The sequence below is a fragment of the Gopherus evgoodei genome, chromosome 16 (assembly GCF_007399415.2).
Source record: "Gopherus evgoodei ecotype Sinaloan lineage chromosome 16, rGopEvg1_v1.p, whole genome shotgun sequence".
NCBI classification, from domain to species: Eukaryota; Metazoa; Chordata; order Testudines; family Testudinidae; genus Gopherus; species Gopherus evgoodei.
The window spans coordinates 6713604-6738096 of NC_044337.1; the positions used below are offsets into that span (position 1 = coordinate 6713604).

At 48.6% G+C, this 24493-nt stretch overlaps 1 protein-coding gene across 1 annotated transcript; it reads left to right on the forward strand.

Moving 5' to 3' along the window:
- The first annotated feature begins 393 nt into the window (after positions 1–393).
- LOC115635992 (ficolin-2-like) lies at positions 394–20101 on the forward strand. The gene is made up of 10 exons (XM_030535521.1): positions 394–475; positions 2114–2221; positions 2949–3002; positions 3266–3301; positions 4756–4800; positions 6113–6148; positions 6969–7096; positions 8093–8222; positions 8818–8952; positions 19739–20101. Exons 1-10 carry the CDS (start codon positions 394–396, stop codon positions 19984–19986), a joined length of 1002 nt encoding a protein of 333 aa, XP_030391381.1. The 3' UTR covers positions 19987–20101.
- Positions 20102–24493: the final 4392 nt, after the last annotated feature.

Sequence of the window (24493 nt, forward strand, 5' to 3'; positions counted from 1 at the left end):
ATTTGGCACAGTATTTTAATATTTCAGAAGACACATTCACATGACTCAACTTGTGAGCAAAGGTTCAGACTGGCTCCGTTCAATAATCATCATTGCACGATACCGTGTTTGCTCTGAGGGGGAAGCAACGACTGTTAGTCCAGTACTGACCATGTCCTATCAGACCATTTTATTAGCTATGACTGTGACCACTGCAGCATAAATATCTCAATGGAAACTGCTGGAATGTGGAGAGTGGGAAGGAGGCGCTGAGATGCCGGAGGCAGAGAGCTTTATTTGCTGCAGGCTCTTCGTTATTGCATATAAAAGGCTTACAGGGACTGAAATACTAAAGTAGAGGAGGAGGTGGGGAGAAGACAAGTGGAGCTGCCATTGCAGAGACCAGCACTAGCCATGGGGAGAGCTGCCCAGAAAACCCTCCTCTCTTTACTCTGTCTAGCAGCAGCGGTTTGCCAGGCTCAGGACACCTGCCCAGGTGAGTGAAAAACAATCCTGTTCCCAACTGCGTTTCATAGTGTGGTTCTTGCCAACCTGGATCCTGGGGAACTGGGAACTGTTCAGGAATGTTTCTTGTCCTACATGTCTATAAAGTGCTTTGCCTGCTTATGGTGCTTTTTAAATAATAAGAAGAACAGCTTCTCTGTACAAAATTCCTTTGTAGAAATTACTCTCTATTGCAAAAGTGCCTGTCACAGACTGGAGGTGTTCAAAAGATAGTTTTTTTGCAAATAATGTAGTGAAATTGTTGTCTCTTCTCTTCACTGAGAATCTTCAAAAATTGACTTGACCTCCTCTCCCTCATGTTCATTTACTGTCTTCTAACCTCTCAATGCTGCTGCTGGAATCTCTCTGTCTAAAGCTCCCATCTCCTCTGCATATTGGGGCCAAAGCATTTCCAATCTGGCAACTGACCGACCCACACAGGCAGATGACCTAAATTCTGGAAAATAAAATCTCAATCTTCAAAACTCAGAGTGAGCCTATGATTTCAGATCCCTCTGCTTTTTAAAATTCACGTTGACCAAATTAAGATTATTTGTAAAATTGCAACTGTTGTGTATCTATCACCACAAATCCACTACACAACTCTTTCCATGTCAACACATTCACATTAAGAATCCAGCAGCATTTGAAGGTTTATTTTACTTCATCATGAAATCCTGGAAATCCTTATGCAAGATTTAGTCACATTTGTGCAGACATCATTCAGGCAAATGGTCTCTTGGAAGGAAATGTGTCATTTGCTAAATAAGGATTGAATACAGGCTTTGCCATCTTATGCATAAATTTTTATACTATTTCAGAGCAATATTGCTTTCTCATTTCATCTCCTTACATTCGTGATCATTTTGAAAATCATTTGCTATGTACAGTTTATGCCCAAATGTTCCATATTTGGAGGAAGAGTTCCTGTGTCACCGGGAATATTAACCATGTCCACCCACATTTTGTTTACCTCAAAAATTCCCACATCAATAGAGCTCAATGGAGTTGACAGGCGTGTCCCTATTTTTCTCCAGTGATGTCCCTATAAATAATTTTAAATCTCACAATGTGTATAATATAGAGAGGGAACTGTTATGTTAAAAAACATATTTAATTCTTTAAAATGTATTTCCTGAGCTTCTAAGAGCAATTGTTTTTAAAATTATTTTATTTTTGCACAATTTCTTCACTGAATGGCAGCTATTTCTTCTTCCTCTGCATTTCATTCCGCTTTTGTTTCTCTGTAGTTAATTTCATTAAAAGATTCTCATGAACTGGCACAATGCTGCAATGGTCGGGTTGCAAACACTGCAGCAGAAGGTGTACATAAAAATTAAATTTGAAGTGATTTTTTTAAAAATACAAATATTTAATAATTTCTTTTTAACTTTTGTTTTCACAATAACTTAAAGACTAATAGTAATAACCCCCAATTTTTAATATTAGGGCATTATCTCTGAAATGCTTAAAACTGAAGAAAATGTTGGATTTGTCACTAATAGAGAAAAGAAAACCAAGGAACTATATAGGCTTTCATTTGCTGGGTTTATCCCTCTGGATTTCTGCAGAATGTTTCAGATCCTTAGAACCTAACAATCATTGATTATGGATTCATTTCTTTCCCCAGAAGTGAGCTTAGTGGGTTTCAACAGTAAAGTGTCCATTCTCCAAGGCTGCCCTGGAATTCCAGGTGCCACAGGACCCAGAGGAGACCCAGGAAATCCAGGAACACAAGGTACGTTCTCAGGCACTGAATGGGAACCAGGGATGGCTGGGTCCTGAGGTAAATGGGAATTACTTTTGTAATATGCTCAGACTTTGGAGATTCTCCTCAACCCTGATATGAGGAAACTCACATGGCATCTCCCGTATCCTGTGGCAAGGGATTGGAGATTCAGAATAAGCAAACTCTGAAATATTGTCCATTCCATTTGGATTGTCAGATTGGCAACCAAGTCCTCTGGTTCTTTCCCTATCTCTGTCACTGGCTCGCTGTGTGACCTTAGTCAAATCACTTTCTTAGAGCCTCAGTTTTCTCCTCTGTATAATGGCTATAATGGTCCTTTACCTCCCAGAGGTTATCTGAGGCACATTTCATTGATCTGTGTAAACGCTTTGAGACATTTGGATGAGAGGGGCTAGAGAGGAGGAAATCATAATTATTATCATGAGCCATGACATTTTTAATGGCAGCATGTATAAAATGGTTGTTTACCAGCTTTGGTTCTCACCTGGCAGCAACATGTGCTCGTACCTTTGACTTCAATTGGCCTCTATGCAAAAGTCCATGCTAGGGGATTCTGATGTCATATCAGGGACTCAGCGAGCCAGATGCAGATACATTATGTGAATTTTGACACAGATGGGTTATTGTAATTCCAGGTTGGGGTGGTGGCTGGGGATTACGTACTCAGTATTTACGCTACCTTGGAAACTATTCAGTCAGTTTTCTGTGTTTGCAGGACAACGGGGACCTCAGGGGATCCCTGGAAAGGTGGGACTAACTGGCCCAAAAGGTAAAGTAACAAACGGCAGAAAAAGGTGTTTTCCTACAGGTGACCTAAGAACAGGAAATAAGTTTTTAATCAAATATCTCTTAGAGCTAGTTATACAACACCAATTCCTCTCACATCGGTGTTCGAAAAACCACCATAGCTTGCCTTCACTCTATATTTGACAATAAAGGGTTTATTATTGCAACAGAACTTCAGTTCTGATCCACTGTCAGGATCTTGGTATCTCTGATCAGTCTTTACTATCTTATTATTTGTTCAATCAGGAGAAAGAGGTCCTGTTGGCGCCCTTGGAGTGAAAGGTGAGAGACCTCAGATGATTCTTTTCACTGCAGAGCCCAGGGCCGGTGCAAGGATGTTTCACACCATAGGCGGAAACTTCCACCTTGCAGACCACCCCCACACCCGTGCCCTGAGGTGCCCCCCAGGGTGGCAGCTCCCTCCCTCCCTCCACCCTGGGGCACTTGCCTCCTCTGCCCTGAGGCACCCCCACCGCCGCAGCTCACCCCTGCTCTGTGCATGAGCACGAACACCCTGAGCACACCATGGCTGCTTCACTTCTCCCGCCTCCCAGGCTTGCTGGGCCAATCAGCTTAGGTGGGAGAAGTGAAGCGGCCACGGTGTGCTCGGGGAGGAGGCAGGACAGGGGTGAGCTGGGGCGGGGAGTTTCCCTGTGTGTTATCCCCTCTCCCACTTACTTGCTGCAGGTGGCCCTCTCTGTGCTCCCCTGCCCAGCTCCCTCCGCCTAAATGCCGACGGCGACCGGGGCGGCGAAGATCCAGCTGCCGCAGTCACTGCCAAAGAAAATGGTGTCCCCCAAATCCCATTGCCCTAGGCAACTGCCTAGGTCACCTAAATGGTTCCACTGGCCCTGGCAGAGCCCTTTTTGCTGTTCATGATGATAGATAAATTGGGAGCAACTATCTCTCCTCCTGCCCTGTTTCATTGTACAATTTTTCCTTCCAGCTTCTTGCCAAACAAAAAAGCTGAAATGAAATTGGGTCCAGTTAAACAAGAAATGTCCCCTTTTTGTTTTTGTTTAATAGACAAATGACAAAACAAAACCTTGTTCTGAAATGAGGAGTTGGAACATTTCAAAATTGTGAATAAAATATTAGCCTGAAAAATTTTACCCAGCTCTAATTATAATGTCTGATATGCCATGAGTCCTATTCAGGCACAGGAAATAGATCTCAGCTGCAGTGGAGATGTAGCCAAAGCCTATTTCATGTCAGCCAATGCAAAAGACAAGATAAGATAAATGCAGTACTACCAGCCCCAAATCTCTGAAAAATTTAAGTCAGGTTCATCAAAAATCAGGAGATTGGTTCTAGAATCATGAGATTATGTAAAAATAATAGATGTGGTGTTCTTTTTATTTGCCTTTTTGAGTATTTAGGGTGCACTGAGGTCACATTTTGAGGCTTTCACCATAGCTTTGAGGGTTAGAAACTTACCTTTTTATTGAGGCTGATGGCTGCAATTATGTCATATCCATTTGATCCCAGGAGCTTGGGCTTTGAGGAAAATAATAATTATCACGAGAGTCATGACAAAATCATGAGTGTTGGCAACATACATCATTTAAGTCCCACAAAATGCCAACTTTAACATATTGTGCAACATGTAGGTTGTACATCGACTTTGAACTAGCCCCTCCACACAATTAAACCCAAGCGATTGTTGTAGTGAGATGTTGAATTATGTAGCTGACCTACAGGCAAAACAAATACTTTATTCTGAGTTCTTTTTTTAGGAGAAAAAGGACCCCGGGGAGCTATGGGAGCCCCTGGAACAGCTGGTGAGACCCTCTGCATTCTCCTTTATACTCTGCACATCATTTCAGTTTTATTTTTGCAGCACAAACAATTAAGTGGCTCAGAAAGCTTGAACAGTTATCACGTCCACCCCATGTCCACAATATCTATATTAATCCTCCAGTAAAATTTGTGCTCTACAAAGAGAGAAATAGCCCCATTTACAAAAACAGGTGGCCATCCATGTGTGGTAATGTTTGGAACAACGCTGGCCAGATGACCTTTGGCATGAGAGAGTATAGTAGAAATGTAAGTGAAATCTGTAGAGCTGGATGTGTATCCTAGAGAAGGCTTCTTTCTCCTATCCTTCCTTATATTTCATACATACTGGGAGTGGGGAATATGAACCGCAAGAAATGGATCCCTTAGAGGAATGATCCTTTTTCTACCAGTACTTTATTTAACTGATATTCTCCCTTTGTCACTTGGAATTTTTTTTTTTTTAAAAATTGAGTCATATTCACAGGCAGTGTAAGCATATGGGGAGGGATAGCTCAGTGTTTTGAGCTTTGGCCTGCTAAACTCAGGGTTGTGAGTTCAACCCTTGAGGGGGCCCTTTAGGGACCTAGGGCAAAAATCTGTCTGGGGATTGGTCCTGCTTTGAGCAGGGGGTTGGACTAGATGACCTCCTGAGGTGCTTTCCAACCCTGATATTCTATGATTTTAAGTTAAAGGTGTCTACTCTGAAGAGCTTAGTCTAAAAACACTACGGGGTAGCTCTTGGAAAATGCACAGCCCAATGTTCTTGGGGGGAGGGATAACTCAGTGGTTTGAGCATTAGCCTACTAAACCCAGCATTGTGAGTTCAATCCTTGAGAGGGCTACTTAGGAACCTAGGGCAAAAATCAGTGCTTGGTCCTGCTAGTGAAGGCATGGACTTGGACTCAATGACCTTTGAAGGTCCCTTCCAGCTCTAGGAGATAGGTATATCTTCTATTATTATTAACTCCCCTGACTTGGTGGGCATTGCTTCTAGTTATTGACCAGCAAATAATTTAGTCCATTAAGGACCAATTCTTAGCCCTGCAAGTAGGAGCCTCATGAGAGGGTTACAAAATAGTGTTGGCTACATAATGAGAGCCATCTCGCTGGTTCAGGCTGGAAGGCTCAGATCAGAGATGTGTGTGAATCCATTAGCATTTGGTTTTCTCAATTAAAAGCCTGTCTAGAGCATTTTTAATATAACTAGTACTTTGTTATCCCAGCTGCCACAGTTGGCCAATTATATAGTTTAAAAGACAGTAAAACATTTTCTGGTTCCACTTCACTTTCTCTTGTGTTTCTTTTCATGACCAGTGGAGGAAGACCTGGAAGACAAACAGTGTAAGAAAGGTGAGTATTTCTAATGACCATTAAATGCCACTTCATTCCATCCAGAGACCCAAACATGAAAACTCATTAGAGATAGACAAATTGCAGAAAAATACATCTGTGATTTACCACATTTGCTGTTCTCAAAGTATCCGCAAAGAGACTTGGATCTTTTAAAATGAAGGTGTTTGCTGTTAGCATTTGGCCAGCGAATCTTTCTCCTTCAGCTGATGGGTTCTCTTGCAAACTGTTTGATGTGAGTATTCCTGTGAGATCTAATATTCTTTCGGGGTGAGTGCTCACCCAATCACATAATGACTGGAAGCCCCTCTGACTCACAGAGAGATTTCAAAATGCTGCATAGGTACTTGCAGTACAAATCTTTGTGCACATTTCAGTTTCCATGAGTTTTCAAGATGCTTTGAGCCAATCCTCTGTTCAGGATGAGCTGGTCTCACACAGAACACGGGGGGTTAGGCAGGTGGATGTGTCTTTTCCTCTTGCAAACAAACTTCATACAACCACACTGGCACATTGGAGTCTAAATAATTTGGTTTGCTAACTACAGAGAGCATGAAAAGCCTAGATGGGTACCTAAGCTGCTGCTGTGGTAGGTTTCCAAAGATAGAACACAGAGGGACCACAAACTATTGAAAGGGATACTACCCAATTCCCAAACACTACAGTGGGGAGGAGAGGAGATGGTGGCTCAAACATTGTTTTCCGGTTACCTAATTCTGCAGTTGATCTGGCCCTCAGTGCAACATAAAGCAGCCTATGAATCCCTGCACAAGGACAGTTATACAACCAATTTACATATTTCAATTCCTCTTTCAACCAGGAGCAAAGAACTGCAAGGAGCTGTTAACTAGAGGGAAAATCATGAGCGGCTGGTACACCATCTACCCCCATGACTGTAACGCCATGACCGTGCTGTGTGACATGGACACAGATGGTGGAGGATGGATTGTAAGAACCGAGCACAATGAAGCCTATTGGACATTATTTATTGAACAACAAACAGTTTTCTGTCCCAAAAATGGGAGGTGGCCCTTACTCAGTGGGTTGTAGCTAGTAGAAAAGCATGAGGATGGAAACTCAGAAGCGGTTAGATCACCATGGTTAGCTGAAATAAAGAACACAGACACTTCCTGAGCCCTTCTAATCTTCACTAATCCTTGGTTGTGGGGATAACTTGGTTGTGAACACATTGGGTTTCATGGAGGGAACCCAGAGCTTTAGACTCTAAAAGGCCCGGTCTGAGGGGACATTTGTCACTAGTCCCACACAGTTAACCAGGATTCCCCTCTCCTGGCTCTTCGAGCCTCCTCAATAGCTGCCCAGACTCTGGAACCAGAATTCCTTCTTCCTTTCACTTCTGTCACAGGCCTGTTGACTCAGCTGCTCTGTCCCTCAGGCAGCCCCTGAGTTTGAGAGGAGAGAGTGTTCTAGGGAGCTGAGGGGGTTGAACCCTGTGTGTACCTCAGATTTAAACCTTCCAATTTATTATTCTGCTTATTTATATCCCAGCAGTGCCTAAAGAATGTGATGAAGATCAGGGTCCCATTTTGCTGGGTGCTGAACACGCACCCTGAGAGACAGCCCCTGTCCCTTACAGCTCACAGTCTCCATAGACAAGGCAAAGAAAGGGCCGCTCAGAAAGCAGAGATGATGTGACTTGCTCAAGTGGCAGAACTGGGTATGGAACCCAGGTTTCCTGATTACCAGACCAGTGCTGTAGTTTTCAGACCGTGTGATCCTTTAATCTAGTGGTGTTGCTGCCAAGATTCAATATGATCCTGTGGGACAAGCCTCCATCTGCAATAGTCATCTGAGGCTGAAATAGATCTGACCCTGTTAAATCTCATCCAGTGATTTACAGTCTCAGAGTTTCTGGTCTCCTGCTCTAGTAGGATGGAAATCAATGTGGGATTTCCCAGCTAAGAACCTCCTGTTTCCCTGCAGGTGTTCCAGAGACGGATGGATGGTTCTGTGGATTTTTACCATGACTGGAATTCATACAAAAGAGGTTTTGGCAGCCGGCTGTCAGAATTCTGGCTGGGGAACGACAATATCCATCTGTTATCATTCCTTGGTAAAGACATCACTGATGCATTCTTTTCCTTACAGCAACTTTCTCCACCAAGATTTGTTCCCACATTTTAACCATGGATACAGAGTAAAATTTGTACTATTGGTAGAGGTAACCCGTCTGCTCCAGACACCCCTTCCTGTTACATCCCAGTCCTGCCACACAAAACTATTGAAACCAATAATGCTGTGGTAGCTGGGCTGGCTCCAGTCATGATTCATGGAGCAGCATTTGGTCCTTTGGTGGTTCACCCACAGTACAGCAATAAGGGATGTTACAGCATGGATGAGGTCATAGATTATGAACTACAAAGCATAACATGAAGAAGGTTTTTAATAGGGAGGTTAGGTTGGTGGGCAGAAATTGAATTGATAAAGGTTGATATGAAGATATTGGCTTGATGCGAGAATCAGTGGGTGAGATTCTATGATGTGTGTAATGCAGGCAATTTAAACTAGATGATCATAATGGTCCCAACATAATGAAGCCTGATTCGTGTTTAGAGTCTTCAGGGGCTTCTGCAATAAAAACAATCAATAATAGTAATAAAAACAAATGGAAGGTGCTGAACATTTTGCTTTCAAATTCTTTTCTAAAGGTCCCCAGGAGCTTCGCGTCGATCTCAGAGATTTTGACAACAACTATGAATTTGCTCTCTTCTCGTCATTCAAAGTTGCAGGAGAGACTTCGAAATACATGCTGTTCATTGGGCCCTTTGTTAATGGCACTGCAGGTAGATTCTCAGCTCATACTTTACCCTTTGTGGCAGATGGAAAAATGGAAAGCAAAAGTGATGCAGAGTATTCTATGGCAGAAGCAAAAGGCAATGTAATCTGTGGAAGTGATGTGTCAGGAAACATCAGTTATTCTCCTGCTGAACTATTAAAGGAAAAGCACAAGGTTTAGTGACAACAAAACATATAGTATAATATGGATATCCTGCATAGTGGAAGTCTGAAAGCAAAATAATGAGCAGATGTAGGCACAGCTACTCCTGGTTGCTTTCCTAAATTAAATCTTAATGTCCCATAGAAATATCTGAATTAAAATACGTAGGCACATCAGGATTGGTACAAGTCATTGAATGGTTACATATGCCCCATGTCATGCAAACTATGCATCCAAACCCCTGTATACCAGAGACAGAAATAGTTTGTCCCATGCAGAGTCTTCTACACATCACTGCAGGATTGCTTAGGCAGACCCACAAGGCAACTAGAGAGAAGGGCTTTTAACTAGGTTTAAAAGGGGCAGGGGACAAAAGCCAATAGCTAGAGATAAAAAGGAACACCTTAACAGAGGACCAGATTTTTGGGGGGCGGGGACATGTAGAGTCAGAGGAGGAAGAAGAGAGTAACCAGTAGAGGCATATACGCAAAATCTCAGATACCAATACATAAATGCAAGGCGGATCGGGAATAACAGGAAGAGCTGGAAGGATTAGTACAATAGTAAATTTACTACCTAAGTGGCATCACTGAAACTTGGTGGGATGAGTTTCATTACTGGACTATTGGTATAGTGGGGTACAGCTTGTTTAGGAGGGACAGGCAAGGTAAAATGAGAGGAGGTGTTGAATTATACAGCCAGAGTAAATACACTTGTTCTCTGCTCCAGGAGGAGGCGAGAGGCAGACCAACTGATAGTCTTTGAGAAAAGAAAAAAAGCATAATAAATAGACATGATCTCTTGATACAGGTGTACTATAGTAATGAGGGACTTTAACTACCCAGATGTTTGTTGGAAAAACAAAACTTGTGATAAGCCCTTGGAATGTAATGGGGACACCATTTTGTGGAGGAAGTAACCAGGGGGACCAGCCATTTTAGACTTAATTCTGACCAACAAGAAGGAATTGGGAGCGAATCTGAAGGCAGAAGACAATTTGGGTAAAAGTGATCATGAAATCACAGATTTCTTTATTCTAAGGAAAGGAAGGAGTGGAAACATGGACAAACCGTTGAGAAGGAGTACAAAAGAGTAGTATACCCATGTAAGGACAAAATCAAAAAGATTAAGGCACAAAATAAGTTACACCTAAGAAGGAACAGCAAAATCCGTAAGAAGGGATTCTTTACACATATTAACAGCAGTAAGAGAAAGATGACAGCAAGTGTAGTTCCTTACTTAATAGGAATGGAGAGCTAATAACTGATGACATCAAGAAGACTTGGGTGTTTCATGACTAGTGTGTTTCAATCTTCACTCAAAAGGTTACTGGTGATGACATATTCACACTATTAACAACAAGCCCAAATAGTGGGGGAAAAGTTAAACAATATTTAGATAAGTTAGATATATTCAAGTCGGGAGGGCCTGGCAAAACTCATCCTAAGGGAATAAAATAGCTAGCTGAAACAATCTCAGAACCATTAATAATTATCTGGAGAACTCCTGGAGGATGGGTGAGGTCTGAGAGCACTGGAGAAGGGCAAACAAGTACCTATCTTTAAAAAGGGGAACAAACGGGACCTGGGGAACTTTAGGCCAGTCAGCCTGACTTTGATACCTGGAAAAATACTCACTCAAATTATTTAACAATCAAGTTGTAAACACCTAGAGGACAGTAGGATTAATTAGCAATATCCACCATGGAGTTCTCATGAACAAATTATGTCAAACCAGCCTAATTTCCTTCTTTGACAGGTTTATTGGCTTAGTGGATAAGGGAAAGCAGTAGACATGATATATTTTGATTTTAGTAAGACTTTTGACCAAATCCCACATGGTATTGTAAATAAGCAAACTAGGGAAATGCAGTTTGGGCACAATTACTGTAAGGTGGTTACACAACTGGTTGAAAGAGTACTTATCAATGGTAAGCTTGGAGTGTGTAGCTAATGGGGTTCTGCAGGGGCCCGTCCTGAGTCTGGTAGTAGTCAATATTTTCATTAATGAGTTGGATAACTGAGTGGAGCATATGCTTATAAATCTCCAGATGGTACCAAGCTGGGAGGGTTTGTAAGCACTTTGGAGGACAGGATTAAAATGCAAAATGACCTTGGCAAATTGGAGAACTGATTTGAATTCAGCAAGATGAAATCCAGCAAAGACAAATGCAAAGTGATTCACGTAAGAAAGACTAATCAAATGCACATCTCCAGAATGGGGAAAAGACGGTTACTCACCTTTGTAACTGTTGTTCTTCGAGATGTGTTGCTCACATCCATTCCAGGTAGGTGCGCGCCGCGCGTGCACGTTCGTCGGAAACTTTTTTACCCTAGCAACTCCAGTGGGCCGGCAGGTCGCCCCCTAGAGTGGCGCCGCCATGGCGCTCTATATATACCCCTGCCGGCCCGCCCGCTCCTCAGTTCCTTCTTGCCGGCTACTCCGACAGTGGGGAAGGAGGGCGGGTGTGGAATGGATGTGAGCAACACATCTCGAAGAACAACAGTTACAAAGGTGAGTAACCGTCTTTTCTTCTTCGAGTGATTGCTCACATCCATTCCAGGTAGGTGACTCCCAAGCCATACCTAGGCGGTGGGGTCGGAGTGAGAAGTCGCGGCACGGAGCACTGCAGTTCCGAAGGCCGCATCCTCCCTCGACTGCTGGACCAGGGCGTAGTGGGAAGCAAAGGTGTGGACCGATGACCAGGTCGCTGCCCGACAGATTTCCTGGAGGGGCACACGGGCGAGGAAAGCTAGCGACGACGCCTGCGCCCTGGTAGAATGCGCAGGCACACGGCCCGTAGGGACATGGGCCAAGTCATAACAGGTCCTGATACAGGACGTAACCCAAGAGGATACCCTCTGGGAGGAGATAGGAAGCCCTTTCATACGGTCCGCTACCGCCACGAAAAGCTGGGGGGATTTTGGGAAGGGCTTAGTCCTCTCTATGTAGAACGCGAGAGCCCTACGAACATCCAGCGAGTGGAGCTGCTGCTCCCTGCCTGAGGAGTGAGGTTTTGGGAAAAAAACCGGAAGGAAAATCTCTTGGTTGACGTGGAAGGCTGAGACCACCTTGGGCAGAAAAGCAGGGTGTGGTCTCAGCTGCACCTTGTCCTTGTGGAAGACCGTATATGGGGGGTCTACCACAAGAGCTCGGAGCTCCGACACCCGTCTAGCTGAGGTGATAGCCACTAGAAAGGCAGTTTTCCAAGAGAGGTAGAGCAGGGAGCAAGTAGCTAACGGCTCAAAGGGGGGCCCCATGAGCCGGGACAACACCAGGTTAAGATCCCAGGTTGGAGCAGGGGGACGGACGTTAGGGAATAAACGTTCCAGCCCTTTAAGGAATCTCGACACCGTCGGGTGAGAAAAAACGGAGCGACCGTCCGCACCCGGGTGAAAGGTGGAGATAGCTGCTAGGTGGACTCGCAACGACGATAAGGCCAGACCTTGCCCTTTGAGGGACCAAACGTAGTCTAAGATTTCGGTTACCGAAACTTCCATAGGGCGGAGATTTCTCTCTACGCACCAACAGGAGAAGCGCTTCCATTTCGCCGAATATGTGGCTCTTGTGGACGGTTTCCTGCTGCTCAAGAGCACCTCTCTCACAGGCGTGGAGCAGCGCAGCTCGGAACCAGTCAGCCACGCAGGAGCCACGCCGCTAGGTGCAGCGACTGCAGGTCTGGGTGACAGAGGGTCCCGTGGTCCTGGGTAATCAGGTCCGGATGAAGGGGCAGGGGAACTGGGTCAGCTATGGCCAAGTCCAGCAGCATGGTGTACCAGTGCTGCCTGGGCCATGCCGGGGCCACCATGATCACGAGAGCCCTGTCCCTGCGCACCTTCAGGAGGACCTTGTGGACCAGAGGGAACGGGGGAAATGCATAGTACAGGTGGGTCGACCACTGGATGAGGAAGGCATCCGCTATCGACCCCGGCTCCCTGCCCTGAAAGGAGCAGAACGCTTGGCACTTCCTGTTCCCTTTGGACGCGAAGAGGTCCACCCGGGGATAACCCCACCTCCGGAAAATGGAGAGAGCGACGTCCGGGCGAAGGGACCACTCGTGTGACAGGAAGGATCTGCTCAATTGATCTGCCAGAGTGTTCCGTACTCCAGGGAGGAAGGAAGCCCTGAGGTGAATGGAGTGGGCTACGCAAAAGTCCCAGAGTCGTATCGCCTCGTGGCACAGGGAGGAGGACCTGGTGCCTCCCTGCTTGTTGATATAGTACATGGTCGTCGTGTTGTCCGTGAACACGGCGACACAACGACCCTGAAGCTGATGACAAAACGCTTGACAAGCAAGGCGGACCGCTCTCAACTCCCGCATGTTGATGTGGAGCCCCACCTCCTCCTGGGACCACAGGCCCTGTGTCCGCAGGGTCCCTAGGTGGGCCCCCCAGCCTAGATCTGAGGCATCCGTTGTCAGGGATACCGAGGGCTGAGAGGGGTGAAAGGGAAGACCCGCACATAATACGGACTGGTCTAACCACCAGCCGAGAGAATCTAAGACCTTCTGGGGGATTGTGACTAACATGTCTAAAGGTTGCCTTGCCAGCCTGTAATGACTGATAAGCCACAGCTGGAGAGGCCTCATGTGGAGCCGAGCGTAGTCGGTCACAAAAGTGCACGCCGCCATGTGGCCTAACAGGGTTAGACATGTCCTCACTGACGTCAATGGGGCTGACCGCAAACGTTGAACGATCGCCGCCATGGTCTGGAACCGTTGCAGAGGCAGCGAGGCCCTGCCCACAGTGGCATCCAGGACGGCCCCGATAAATTCCACCTTCTGCGTGGGCCTCAGAGTGGACTTGTCTGTGTTTATCAAGAGGCCCAGACTTGCAAATATGGCGGTGATCATGCGGACATGGCTGTTGACCTGCTGTTCCGACGTGCCCCGAATCAACCAGTCGTCCAGATAAGGGAACACGTGGACACGGTTGCGCCGAAGATGCGCCACGACAACTGCCATGCATTTTGTAAACACCCTCGGGGCCGTGGACAGGCCGAATGGGAGGACTGCAAATTGATAATGAAGAGCCCCCACAACGAAGCGGAGAAAGCGTCTGTGGCGCGGCCAAATGGCAATGTGGAAATACGCGTCCTGCATGTCAAGGGCGGCGTACCAGTCTCCCGGATCCAGGGATGGAATAATGGTCCCCAGGGATACCATGCGGAACTTCAACTTCACGAGGTATCTGTTGAGTTCTCGCAGGTCGAGGATAGGCCTGAGGCCCCCCTTGGCCTTGGGGATCAGAAAGTAGCGGGAATAAAACCCCTTGCTTTTCTCGTTTTCCGGAACCGCCTCTATAGCTCCTTTGCTGAGGAGCGTCTGCACCTCCTGCCGAAGGAATTGCTCGTGAGAGGGGTCCCTGAAGAGGGACGAGGAAGGAGGGCGGCAAGGAGGAAATGAAACAAACTGCAGGCGGTATCCCGTCTGCACCATGCTTAAGACCCAGCGGTCCGATGTTATTTGGGACCACGCCGGGAGGAAAAACGAAAGGCGGTTGGAAAATGGGGGGGAAGGATCCATAGGGGAAACTGTTACCGCGCCCTCGGGCGCACCTTCAAAATGAAGGCTTAGGACCAGGCGGGGGTTTTGAGGAGCCTTGGTTCTGCCCCCCTTGGTTCCCAGACTGCCTGCGCCTGCCGTTCCTGCCGCGGCGCCTGTAAAGGTCCTGCCGCTGGCGGAACTGGGAAAACGGCCTACGTTGTTGCTGTTGTTGCGACCTAAAGGGTCTACGCTGCGTCACGGGGGTGTGCATCCCGAGGGACCGCATAATGACCCGGTTGTCTTTTAGACTCTTGAGTCTGGGGTCTGTCTTATCAGAAAACAGGCCCTGGCCTTCGAAAGGAAGGTCCTGTATAGTGTGCTGGAGCTCCGGCGGAAGGCCGGAAACCTGCAGCCAGGAGATGCGACTCATCGTAACTCCTGACGCGAGGGTACGGGCAGCCGAGTCCGCAGCGTCCAAGGAGGCTTGTAAGGCCGTGCGTGCGACCTTCTTGCCTTCGTCCAAGATGGCCGTAAACTCTTGGCGAGCATCCTGTGGCAGCAGCTCCTTAAATTTGTCCACTGCCACCCAGGAGTTAAAGGCGTATCTGCTCAGCAGGGCCTGTTGGTTAGAGACCCTGAGCTGCAGCGCCCCAGCCGAATACACCTTACGGCCAAGGAGGTCCATCCGCCTGGCTTCTCTGGATTTGGGGGCCGGAGCCTCCTGGCCGTGACGCTCCCTATCGTTCACCGATTGCACCACCAGTGAACCGGGAGTCGGGTGAACATGTAGATATTCGTATCCCCTAGAAGGGGCCATGTACTTTCTCTCGACTCCTTTCGCTGTCGGAGGGATGGAGGCCGGGGACTGCCAGATAGTATTGGCGTTGGCCTGGATGGTCCGTATAAAGGGCAGGGCGACCCTGGTGGGAGCATCAGAAGAGAGGATGGTGACAATTGGATCCTCTATCTCCGAGACCTCCTCTGCCTGCAGACTCAGATTTTGAGCCAATCGCCTGAGGAGGTCCTGGTGCGCCCTGAGATCCAGCGGGGGGGGACTGTTGGAGGAGGTACCCGCCACCGCCTCATCCGGGGAGGAGGATGATGAGACCCCAGGCACGAGAGTGTCTAACTGAGGGTCTTCCTCAGCCCTCGCCTCTGCCTCCGGAGCCGCAGCGGAGTCCTGCTGTTTGGACCCTTCCTCCCCTTCCGGGGAGGGAGGGGGGCGAGACAAGGAGGCTTCAGGGGCCCTACGCTCCGCAGTCGCCGGTCTAGCAGGGAGCTGCTGGGGGCCCTGGGCCTGATGGTATGCCCAGGGTGTCCAGAATCCCCACTGTTGTGGGCCTTGGTCTTGCAGCGGCGGATCACCGAACAGCGCCGCCTGCCGGTCGGTGCCCAGCGCATACCCGCTGTCCGTCTGGGAGGATACGGACGGCTGTCTCGAGGGCCACGGTGGGGCCGACCCCGGATGGTAAGGGTCTGCGCGGGCCGGCACGGAGGATCGTCTCGGTGCCGGGAGTCATATCGGTGCCGGGACCGGGATCGGGACCGGGATCTGTCACGGTGCCGGGATCCTGATCGGTACCGCGCGCCGCTTCGGTACCGGGACCTGCCACCAGCTCGGTGCCGGGAGGTCGACCGGGACCTACCACCAGCTCGGCGCCGGGAGGTCGACCGAGACCGGGACCTGCCACCAGCTCGGTGCCGGGAGGTCGACCGGTGCGGCGAGTAGCGTCGGGAGCTGCTCCTGGAGTCGCGGTGCCGGTGTCGCCGACTGGAGCCTGACCGCGACCGCCTCGATGCCGACCGTTGCCGCGAGTGCGACCGGTGCCGCTGAGGGGAGCGGTGCCGGGACTGCGAGCGGCGTCGGGATCTGGAGCGCCCAAGACGTCGGGACCTGGATGGCGAACGACTGTCTCTGGGCGGCGCCGACATCATGGGCTTGCCTCTGGACACAACCCGCACCGGAGGTACCGGGGGTGGCAGCCGAGTGGGCTCAGTCAGGGCAATAAGGTCCCGAGCCGAGGCGAAGGTCTCCGGTGTGGATGGGACCACTACCTCAACCCCAGATCTCATGGGGGAGCTCGGCGGCACCGGACTCAACGGACCCGCCGGGCCCGGAGTCAACGGTGCTGACGGTGCCGGCGGCGCCGCGGCCGATGTCGAGGCCGGGCGCTCAAGCCGGGTCTGCCTGGCCGGAGTATCAGACTTCGACGGCCTTGGCTCTGATTCCAGTGCCGGAGAGGGTCGGTGCCGAGGAGTCTTCTCGGTGCCGGAGCGATCCGGTGCCGGTGCCGATACCACGGCCTGCGAAGCCGACGGGTCAAGTGCCGCCTCCATTAGGAGAGTTCGGAGCCTCTGATCCCTCTCCTTCTTTGTCCTCGGCTTAAAAGCCTTACAGATGCGGCACTTGTCGGATCTGTGCGATTCCCCGAGGCACTTCAGGCACGCTTCGTGGGGATCGCTGGTAGGCATGGGCTTCTTGCAGGCCGCACACTGCTTGAAGCCCGGCGAAACAGGCATGAGCCTGGCGCCGGGTGCCGGGAAGGGCTAAGCCCCCGGCGAAGAACTACTTAACAACTATTTAACTAAACTATCTACTTAACAAACTAATTAACAACTATAATGGAACTAGAGATGAACGATAGATAAACGATAGAGAACTAGGAGAGCTAGGGACGTGGAGGACAGCTAAGCCGCGCTCCACAGTTCCAACGACCGACACGGCGGTAAGAAGGAACTGAGGAGCGGGCGGGCCGGCAGGGGTATATATAGAGCGCCATGGCGGCGCCACTCTAGGGGGCGACCTGCCGGCCCACTGGAGTTGCTAGGGTAAAAAAGTTTCCGATGAACGTGCACGCGCGGCGCGCACCTACCTGGAATGGATGTGAGCAATCACTCGAAGAAGAAGAACTGGTTTGGTGGTAGTACTGCTGAAAAAGAATTGGGATTTAGAGTGGATCGCAAATTGAATATGAGTCAACAATGTGATGTAGTTTCACAAAAAGCTAATATCATTCTGGGTGTGTTTTCAAGACTGTGGCATGTAAGAAACAGTAGATACTTGTCCTGGTCTACTCAGCAGGGTGAGGCCTCACAGAGAGAACAGTGTCCAATTCCGGGCACCACACTTTAGGAATGATGTGGACAAACTGAAGACAGTTCAGAAGAGAGCAAGAAAAATGATAAAAGGTTTAGAAAACCTGACCTATGAGGAAAAGTTAAAAAAACTGGTGGGTGGGGGTAGGAGGAATCTGGTAACAGTCTTCAAATATGTTAAGGGCTGTTATAAAGAGATATACCTATCTCATAGAACTGGAAGGGACCTTGAAACGTCATTGAGTCCAGTCCGCTGCCTTCACTAGCAGGACCCAAGACAATTATGATCAATGTTCACTGAAGGTAGGACAAGGCGTGACCAGCTTAATCTGTGATAAGGAGATCTAGGTTAGATATTAGAATTACATTTCTAAGTATAAGAGTTGTTAAGCTCTGGAATAGGCTTCTAACAGAGGTGGTGAAATCTGCATCACTGGAAGTTTTAAAGAACAGGTTGGGCAAACACCTGGCAGGGACGCTCTAGATTTACTTGGTGCTGCCTCAGCCTAGAGGGTTGCACTTGATGACTGCTCAAGATCCCTTCCAGATGGACATTTCTATGATTCTGTGATTCTATGATCCTGAATCCACAGCAGGCTTCGAGCTAAGCTATTAAGTTAGGAGCACATTGGGCTCATGTTACACCATCACAATGGTGGAAACTGATTTCAGGATGCCCAAGGACTGAGCACATTGTCGGCAATGAGTTACTCTGGATTTATAGTGGTGTAACTGAGATCAGACTATAATTTTTTGGCATCTTTTCATCTACGAGAGATGGTGGGAATTGCAGCCTATGATATAGATAGTTTGCAATGTCTCATGTGACTGAATAGTCCAATCGAAGATTTGCATGATCTTTGGTAGTTTTTGCAAATGTATCTATCTTGGTTGGGAGCTGCTTGCTTCCTACGGGCTCTTTTCTCTTCAAGCTGTAGGAGCCAGCTTCTGTCATGGACTTTGAAACCCTGATGGAAACAGTGGTGCCACTTGTTATGATCACTAGCCAAGATTCATCATAGGTCAGGATTAACTCCAATTCCTTCATATCTCATTTGCTTGTGTTTTTAGAGCGAAGCTTGAGACTTCCCATTGTTCTTGTTCCCTTTGATAGCTCCCCTTATAGCGTGTCCTTGGGTATGTGTCCATCTTCCAACCGACTCAGATGGCCCAGCCAGTGCAGTCCTCTTTGCTTGTCATACTTGGTAAATTTGCCCTTCGAAGAACCTCTGCATTGGTAACTTTATCTTCCCATTTGGCGTTGAGTAAGCAGCATAAACAGCATAAGTGGAAACTCTTTAACCTTTTCTTCTATTGAGCATAAGTTGCCCATGTTTCCCCATCATACATGACAGTGCTGAGGAAGCAGATTTGGTACATTAGCATTTTGGTCTTGATGATCAGCTGTGAGTTGTTCCATGCTCTTTTAGTTAGTCTGCTGAAGGTGGTGGCAGTCTTTGCAATGGAAACATTTTGTTCTTCATCCAGTGAGAGGTTTGTGGTCACTGTAGAACTCAAATAGCTGAACTTTTTGGATGACTTCTATCTGGTTGACATTTAAAGTGATTGAAAGATCTTGTGGATCTCCCATCCTTATACAACCATTTTTTTGATGCTGATGGTGAGAGCAAAAGACTGACAGGTACTTTAAAGGCTGTCCATGAGTTCTTAATGGATCTTCATCGTGGGTTTTGAGGGAAGCAACATCAGTGAATAGAAGTTCCCTGATTAGCACCTTTTTGACTTTGGTCTTTGTCTTAAGTTATGACAGGCTGAAGAGTTTCCTATCTGATCTTGTGTGGAGATACAGTCAGAATATGGCCTGGTGAAAAATGTTCCTCTCTGGAAATAGAACTGCAATGTCTCTCCTGACCCCAGGGAGGTTTCTGCTGCCTGGTGAAGGGAGAAATTTAGTAACCCCACTCCAGAACCACCAGGCTGGGCTGTGGGAACTGAACTGTAAAAATGTAAAAAATAAACAGTAAGAGATTATCTCACCCACCTTGTGTCTGTAAAAACACGTAAAAAATAAACCCAATTGTTTCTACAGGGGATTCCTTAACTGACCACAACGGCATGATGTTTACAACCTACGACCAGGACAATGACAGGTCTGAGATTAACTGTGCTGTAGCCTATAAAGGGGCCTGGTGGTACCGGGAATGTCATATGTCCAACCTGAACGGATTATACCTGAAAGGAGCCCATGAAAGCTATGCTGATGGGGTGAACTGGGCTTCAAAGAAAGGGTACCAGTATTCCTACAAGATGACAGAGATGAAAATGAGGCCCGTGTAGCTAATCAGGGACGCAATTGTAACAATTACACTTAGCTCTTATATAGCAATTATAGGCCTGTCATATTGAACATTAATCTGCAGATGACAATAAAGATCTTTTCTTTATCCACCAGTCTTGAGGGGGCAGACATCATCGTACACACTTACCCAGCGCAGTGCACAAGGACTAGAGCTGGTTAAAAAAAACATAAGAAGAGTTTTGCGGGGAAAAGATTGAATTTTAAAGTGGTTTGCATTTCAAAGGATTCTAAATTAACCCAGTTTTGATTTTGTGTGTTTAATTTTTTTAATTCCTCTCCCTGATATATAGTATCTGAAAATGTTAGTTTATTTTCTTGTTTACCAAAATCCTGGTTTTCTCTAAAGAAAAATAAAAGGTCACTGACATGAGAATATTTTCTAAAAGAATTGCTGAAAACATTTCAAAAGAGAGTTTTTTTTCCTGCCAAACAAAACATTACAACCACATCAATGATATTTTCATATTTTTTTTCAAAAGCTGTTTGTCCACAGAAAAACTCGTAGTTTGAAAAATGTCAGCCAGCTCTGTCTAGGTTACGTCTCCTCTCCTACATGGCTCTGTTGTCGCTTGATTCCATTCCCAGAAGCACCACAGACAGCTCCTACTGCTGCCATGCAATTCTTCCTGTGGTGTAGTGACTCATTACCCTCAGATGCTGCCTCTGCCTCTGGAGAACCTTCCCCTCTGTCAATAAAGCAAAGGCTGCTCAATGATTTCCCCGTCTGAGATTTGTTTGTACACACAAGCCAGTTCAATAGCATTAAAGCCCAAATGTGCCTGGCCCTGCGCTGTGAACACTGTGGGCAGAGTGCCCCCTGGGCAGCCAGGGACATTATTGGCCTGGCTCCCCTGGGGAATACAAGAGAGAGGCGCTCCCTCTGCCAGCAGTGCTGTGGCTGCAGAAGGGGCATGTCTAAATAGGGTGATGGTGCAAACAGAAGAGCACCGAGACAATCTCAGGCTAAACCTGCACTAGAAAGTCCCATCGCTCAGCCCATGCCTGCTCGTGCCTTGTGAGGCAGAACAGGCCACAATCTCCCCTCTTTGTGCTGGTATGATTCCCAGTGGAAGATTTAACAACCAGCAAGTTCCACCCCTTCCTCCTTCTCCCTCTCCCTGTGCCGGGCTAGAGGAACAAAACGATGGGCCTCCGTGCACTCTGCCCATCAATTCTGAAGCCCTTAGAGGAGAGGAAAGTGATCAGGAACAGTCAACATGGATTCACCAAGGGCAAGTCATGCCTGACTAACCTAATTCCCTTCTATGAGAAGATATCTGGCTCCATGGATGAGGGGAAAGCAGCAGATGTGTTATTCCTTGACTTTAGCAAAGCTTCTGATATGGTCTCCCACAGTATTCTTGCCAGCAAGTTAAAGTAATATGGGCTGGATGCATGGACTATAAGGTGGATAGAAAGCTGGCTAGATTGTTGGGCTCAACGGGTATTGATCGATGGCTCCATGTTTAGTTGGTAGCCGGTTTCAGGTGGAGTGCCCCAAGGATTGGTCCTGGGGCCGGTTTTGTTCAATATTTTCATTAACGATCTGGAGGACGGCGTGGACTGCACCCTCAGCAAGTTTGCAGATGACACTAAACTGGGAGGAGTGGTAGATACACTGGAGGGTAGGGAAAGGACACAGAGGGACCTAGACAAATTAGAGGACTGGGCTAAAAGAAACCTGATGAGGTTCAACATGGACAAGTGCAGAGTCCTGCACTTAGGATGGAAGAATCCCATGCTCTGCTACAGACTAGGGATTGAGTGGCTAGGCAGCAGTTCTGCAGAAAAGGACCTAGGGGTTACAGTGGATGAGAAGTTGGAAATGAGTCAACAGCGTGCCCTTGTTGCCAAGAAGGCTAACAGCATTTTGGGCTGTATAAGTAGGGAAACTGCCAGCAGATCAAGGGACATGATCATTCCCTTTTATTTGACATTGGTGAGGCCTCATCTGGAGTACTGTGTCCAGGTTTGGGCCCCACACTACAAGAAGGCTGTGGAAAAATTGGAAAGAGTCCAGTGGAGGGCAACAAAAATGATTAGGGGGCTGAAGCACATGACTTATGAGGAGAGGCCGAGGGAACTGGGATTGTTTAGTCTGCAGAAGAGAAGAATGAGGGGGGATTTGATAGCTGCTTTCAACTACCTGAAAGGGGGTTCCAAAGAGGATGGATCTAGACTGTTCTCAGTGGTACCTGAGGGCAGAACAAGGAGTAATGGTCTCAAGTTGCAGTGGGGGAGGTTTAGATTGGATATTAGGAAAAACTTTTTCAGTAGGAGGGTGGTGAAGCACTGGAATGGGTTATCTAGGGAGGTGGTGGAATGTCCTTCCTGAAAGGTTCTTAGGGTCAGTCTTGACAAAGCCCTGGCTGGGATGATTTAGTTGGGGATTGGTCCTGCTTTGAACAGTGGGTTGGACTAGATACCTCCTGAGGTCCCTTCCAACCCTGATATTCTATGATTCTAAGTCCCACGTTCTCACTTCCCTCACTCACCCACTCCAATCCCTGCCTCTGCTGCTCTGCTCCCACCGGGTTCCATGCCCTGCACCAGCACTGCTGCTGCAAAAGCCATCACCACTGCTCTTGCCAAAGCCAGACCTGCTGCCGCAGGGGACATAGCCACAAACCACAGCTGCTGCTGCCAGCAGAGTTGGATTTGGAGATTCTAGGAGGCAGCAGGAGGGGAGGGAAGGGGTGGGGGGCCTCTAACCTAATTGAAGGCTCTGCCATGAGTGGTCCCATTCACCAGAGTGCACAGCAGAGCCATCCTTTCGCAGTCCCTCCTCCCTGGGCAAACTCAAATGTGGGCTGTGGGGCTCAGCACGGCTCTTCCTAGGGGTTCCAGAAGGGCCCAAACAACAGCTGCGGCCTGCACTGGGCATATGTTGTACGGCCAAGCAGCCGTGAGCCTGCACCAGCTATTCATCTGCCTCTGTCGTCTACCTTGTCCTGCTCGATTCCTGCAGCCACCTTCACAAGAACCCCTCTCTCTCACCGTGGCAGGGGGCCCCTTTGCTGGCTCAGGGCTGATGCAATTGCATGGGTTGCATGTGTCTAACCCCATCCCTGGCAGTCAGCCCCAATTCTTACAGGGTTCCCAGGCACAGATGACTCATGCTTCTCCCCATGGACATCAGGTTAATATAACTTTTGGTGGTGCCCAAAACAGGTCCAAGCAGAGCTGTCCCATCCATAGGACGGACCAGGCCAACCGCCCCATACCTCGTGCTCTTAAGGGGCCCTGTGCTTCCAGGGGACATGGGGTTCAAGGCAACATTAGAGGTTAGCATGGGGCCTGGTGCCAGCAGTGGCGTGTGATCCAGCCCCAACCTGCCCCAGCTCCACTTCCTCCCCAACCCCATTCCACCCCTTCCCCCAACCACCTGCCCAACCTCTTTCTGGCTTCCATCTCCTCCCCCAAGCTACATCGGGAGCTGGTGGGGCAGAGTGGAGCAGGGGCAGGCTGGGGCTGGGTCGCTTGCTGCTGCCCATGCCAGGCCCCCTGCTAATCCCTCACACTGCCCTCAACCCCACGTCCCCTTAAAGCATGAGGCCCCCAAAGTGTGGTAAGCCCAAACATTGGTGGAGCCAGGCCCACATTCTCAAACATTGGTGGAGCACGGGCACCACAGTCCCCTATAACTTGCTGCCTATGCTCCTCCCCCAGAGTGGAGGGGCACAATCTAAAGGGGAGGACATGTGATTGCCCCACGTATCATCTCTGTCAAGTGAACGCCCCCATTTTCCTATGCCCAGCATGGGGCCGCCATGCTTTCCCCTCCCCATATCATCTCTGGGGTGGGGGTAGGGGGTGGGGGACGAGAGGCTCTGTCCTCCCACTCTGCCTCCCCCTGGCATGTTCAGTCACTCTCCCTGGCAGCCAGGCCGGGTGGAGAGCGGGATGGAACCACTTCTCACGGTGGCTCAAGCCGGCCGTTCCAGGTCGCTATTCCATGCAGTACAGCAGCTACCTGAGAGAGCTTGGCTGGACAGGTGGCAGCAGCAGCGGGTTCCCCCCTGCCCGGGCCCTGCTGCCAGTGACAGGCGCCAACCATGCCGGGTGGGCAGGCGCACCAGGAGGACAGAGCCCCACTCTCCCATCACTCAGGAGGCCAGTTGGGTGAGGGGGGCTCTTGGTCTCACATGAACCCCCTAATATAGCCGCTGCTCCCAGGGGACCCATAGCCACCTGCCCTGCAAGGCCTTTGAAAACTCCACAGCGTCTGAGCATGTCCAGCAATGGCTGCTGCGAGTAGATGTTTCCTTTCCCATCTGCAGGGGGCCGCAGCCTCTGGGTATATGCCAGTGCCGACGGAGCTGCTGGTGGGATGTGTTCTGTCTAGAGCCTTCTCATGCAGTGGGACACTGAGCGGTATGTATCTGCCTGCTGTGGCCTCTCCCCAGCCCCATTCTAGCTTTGCTTATCTCTGCTAGCTTCTGCACAGAAAATCAACTTTTTTTTTTTTTAGGATTTCCCCCCACA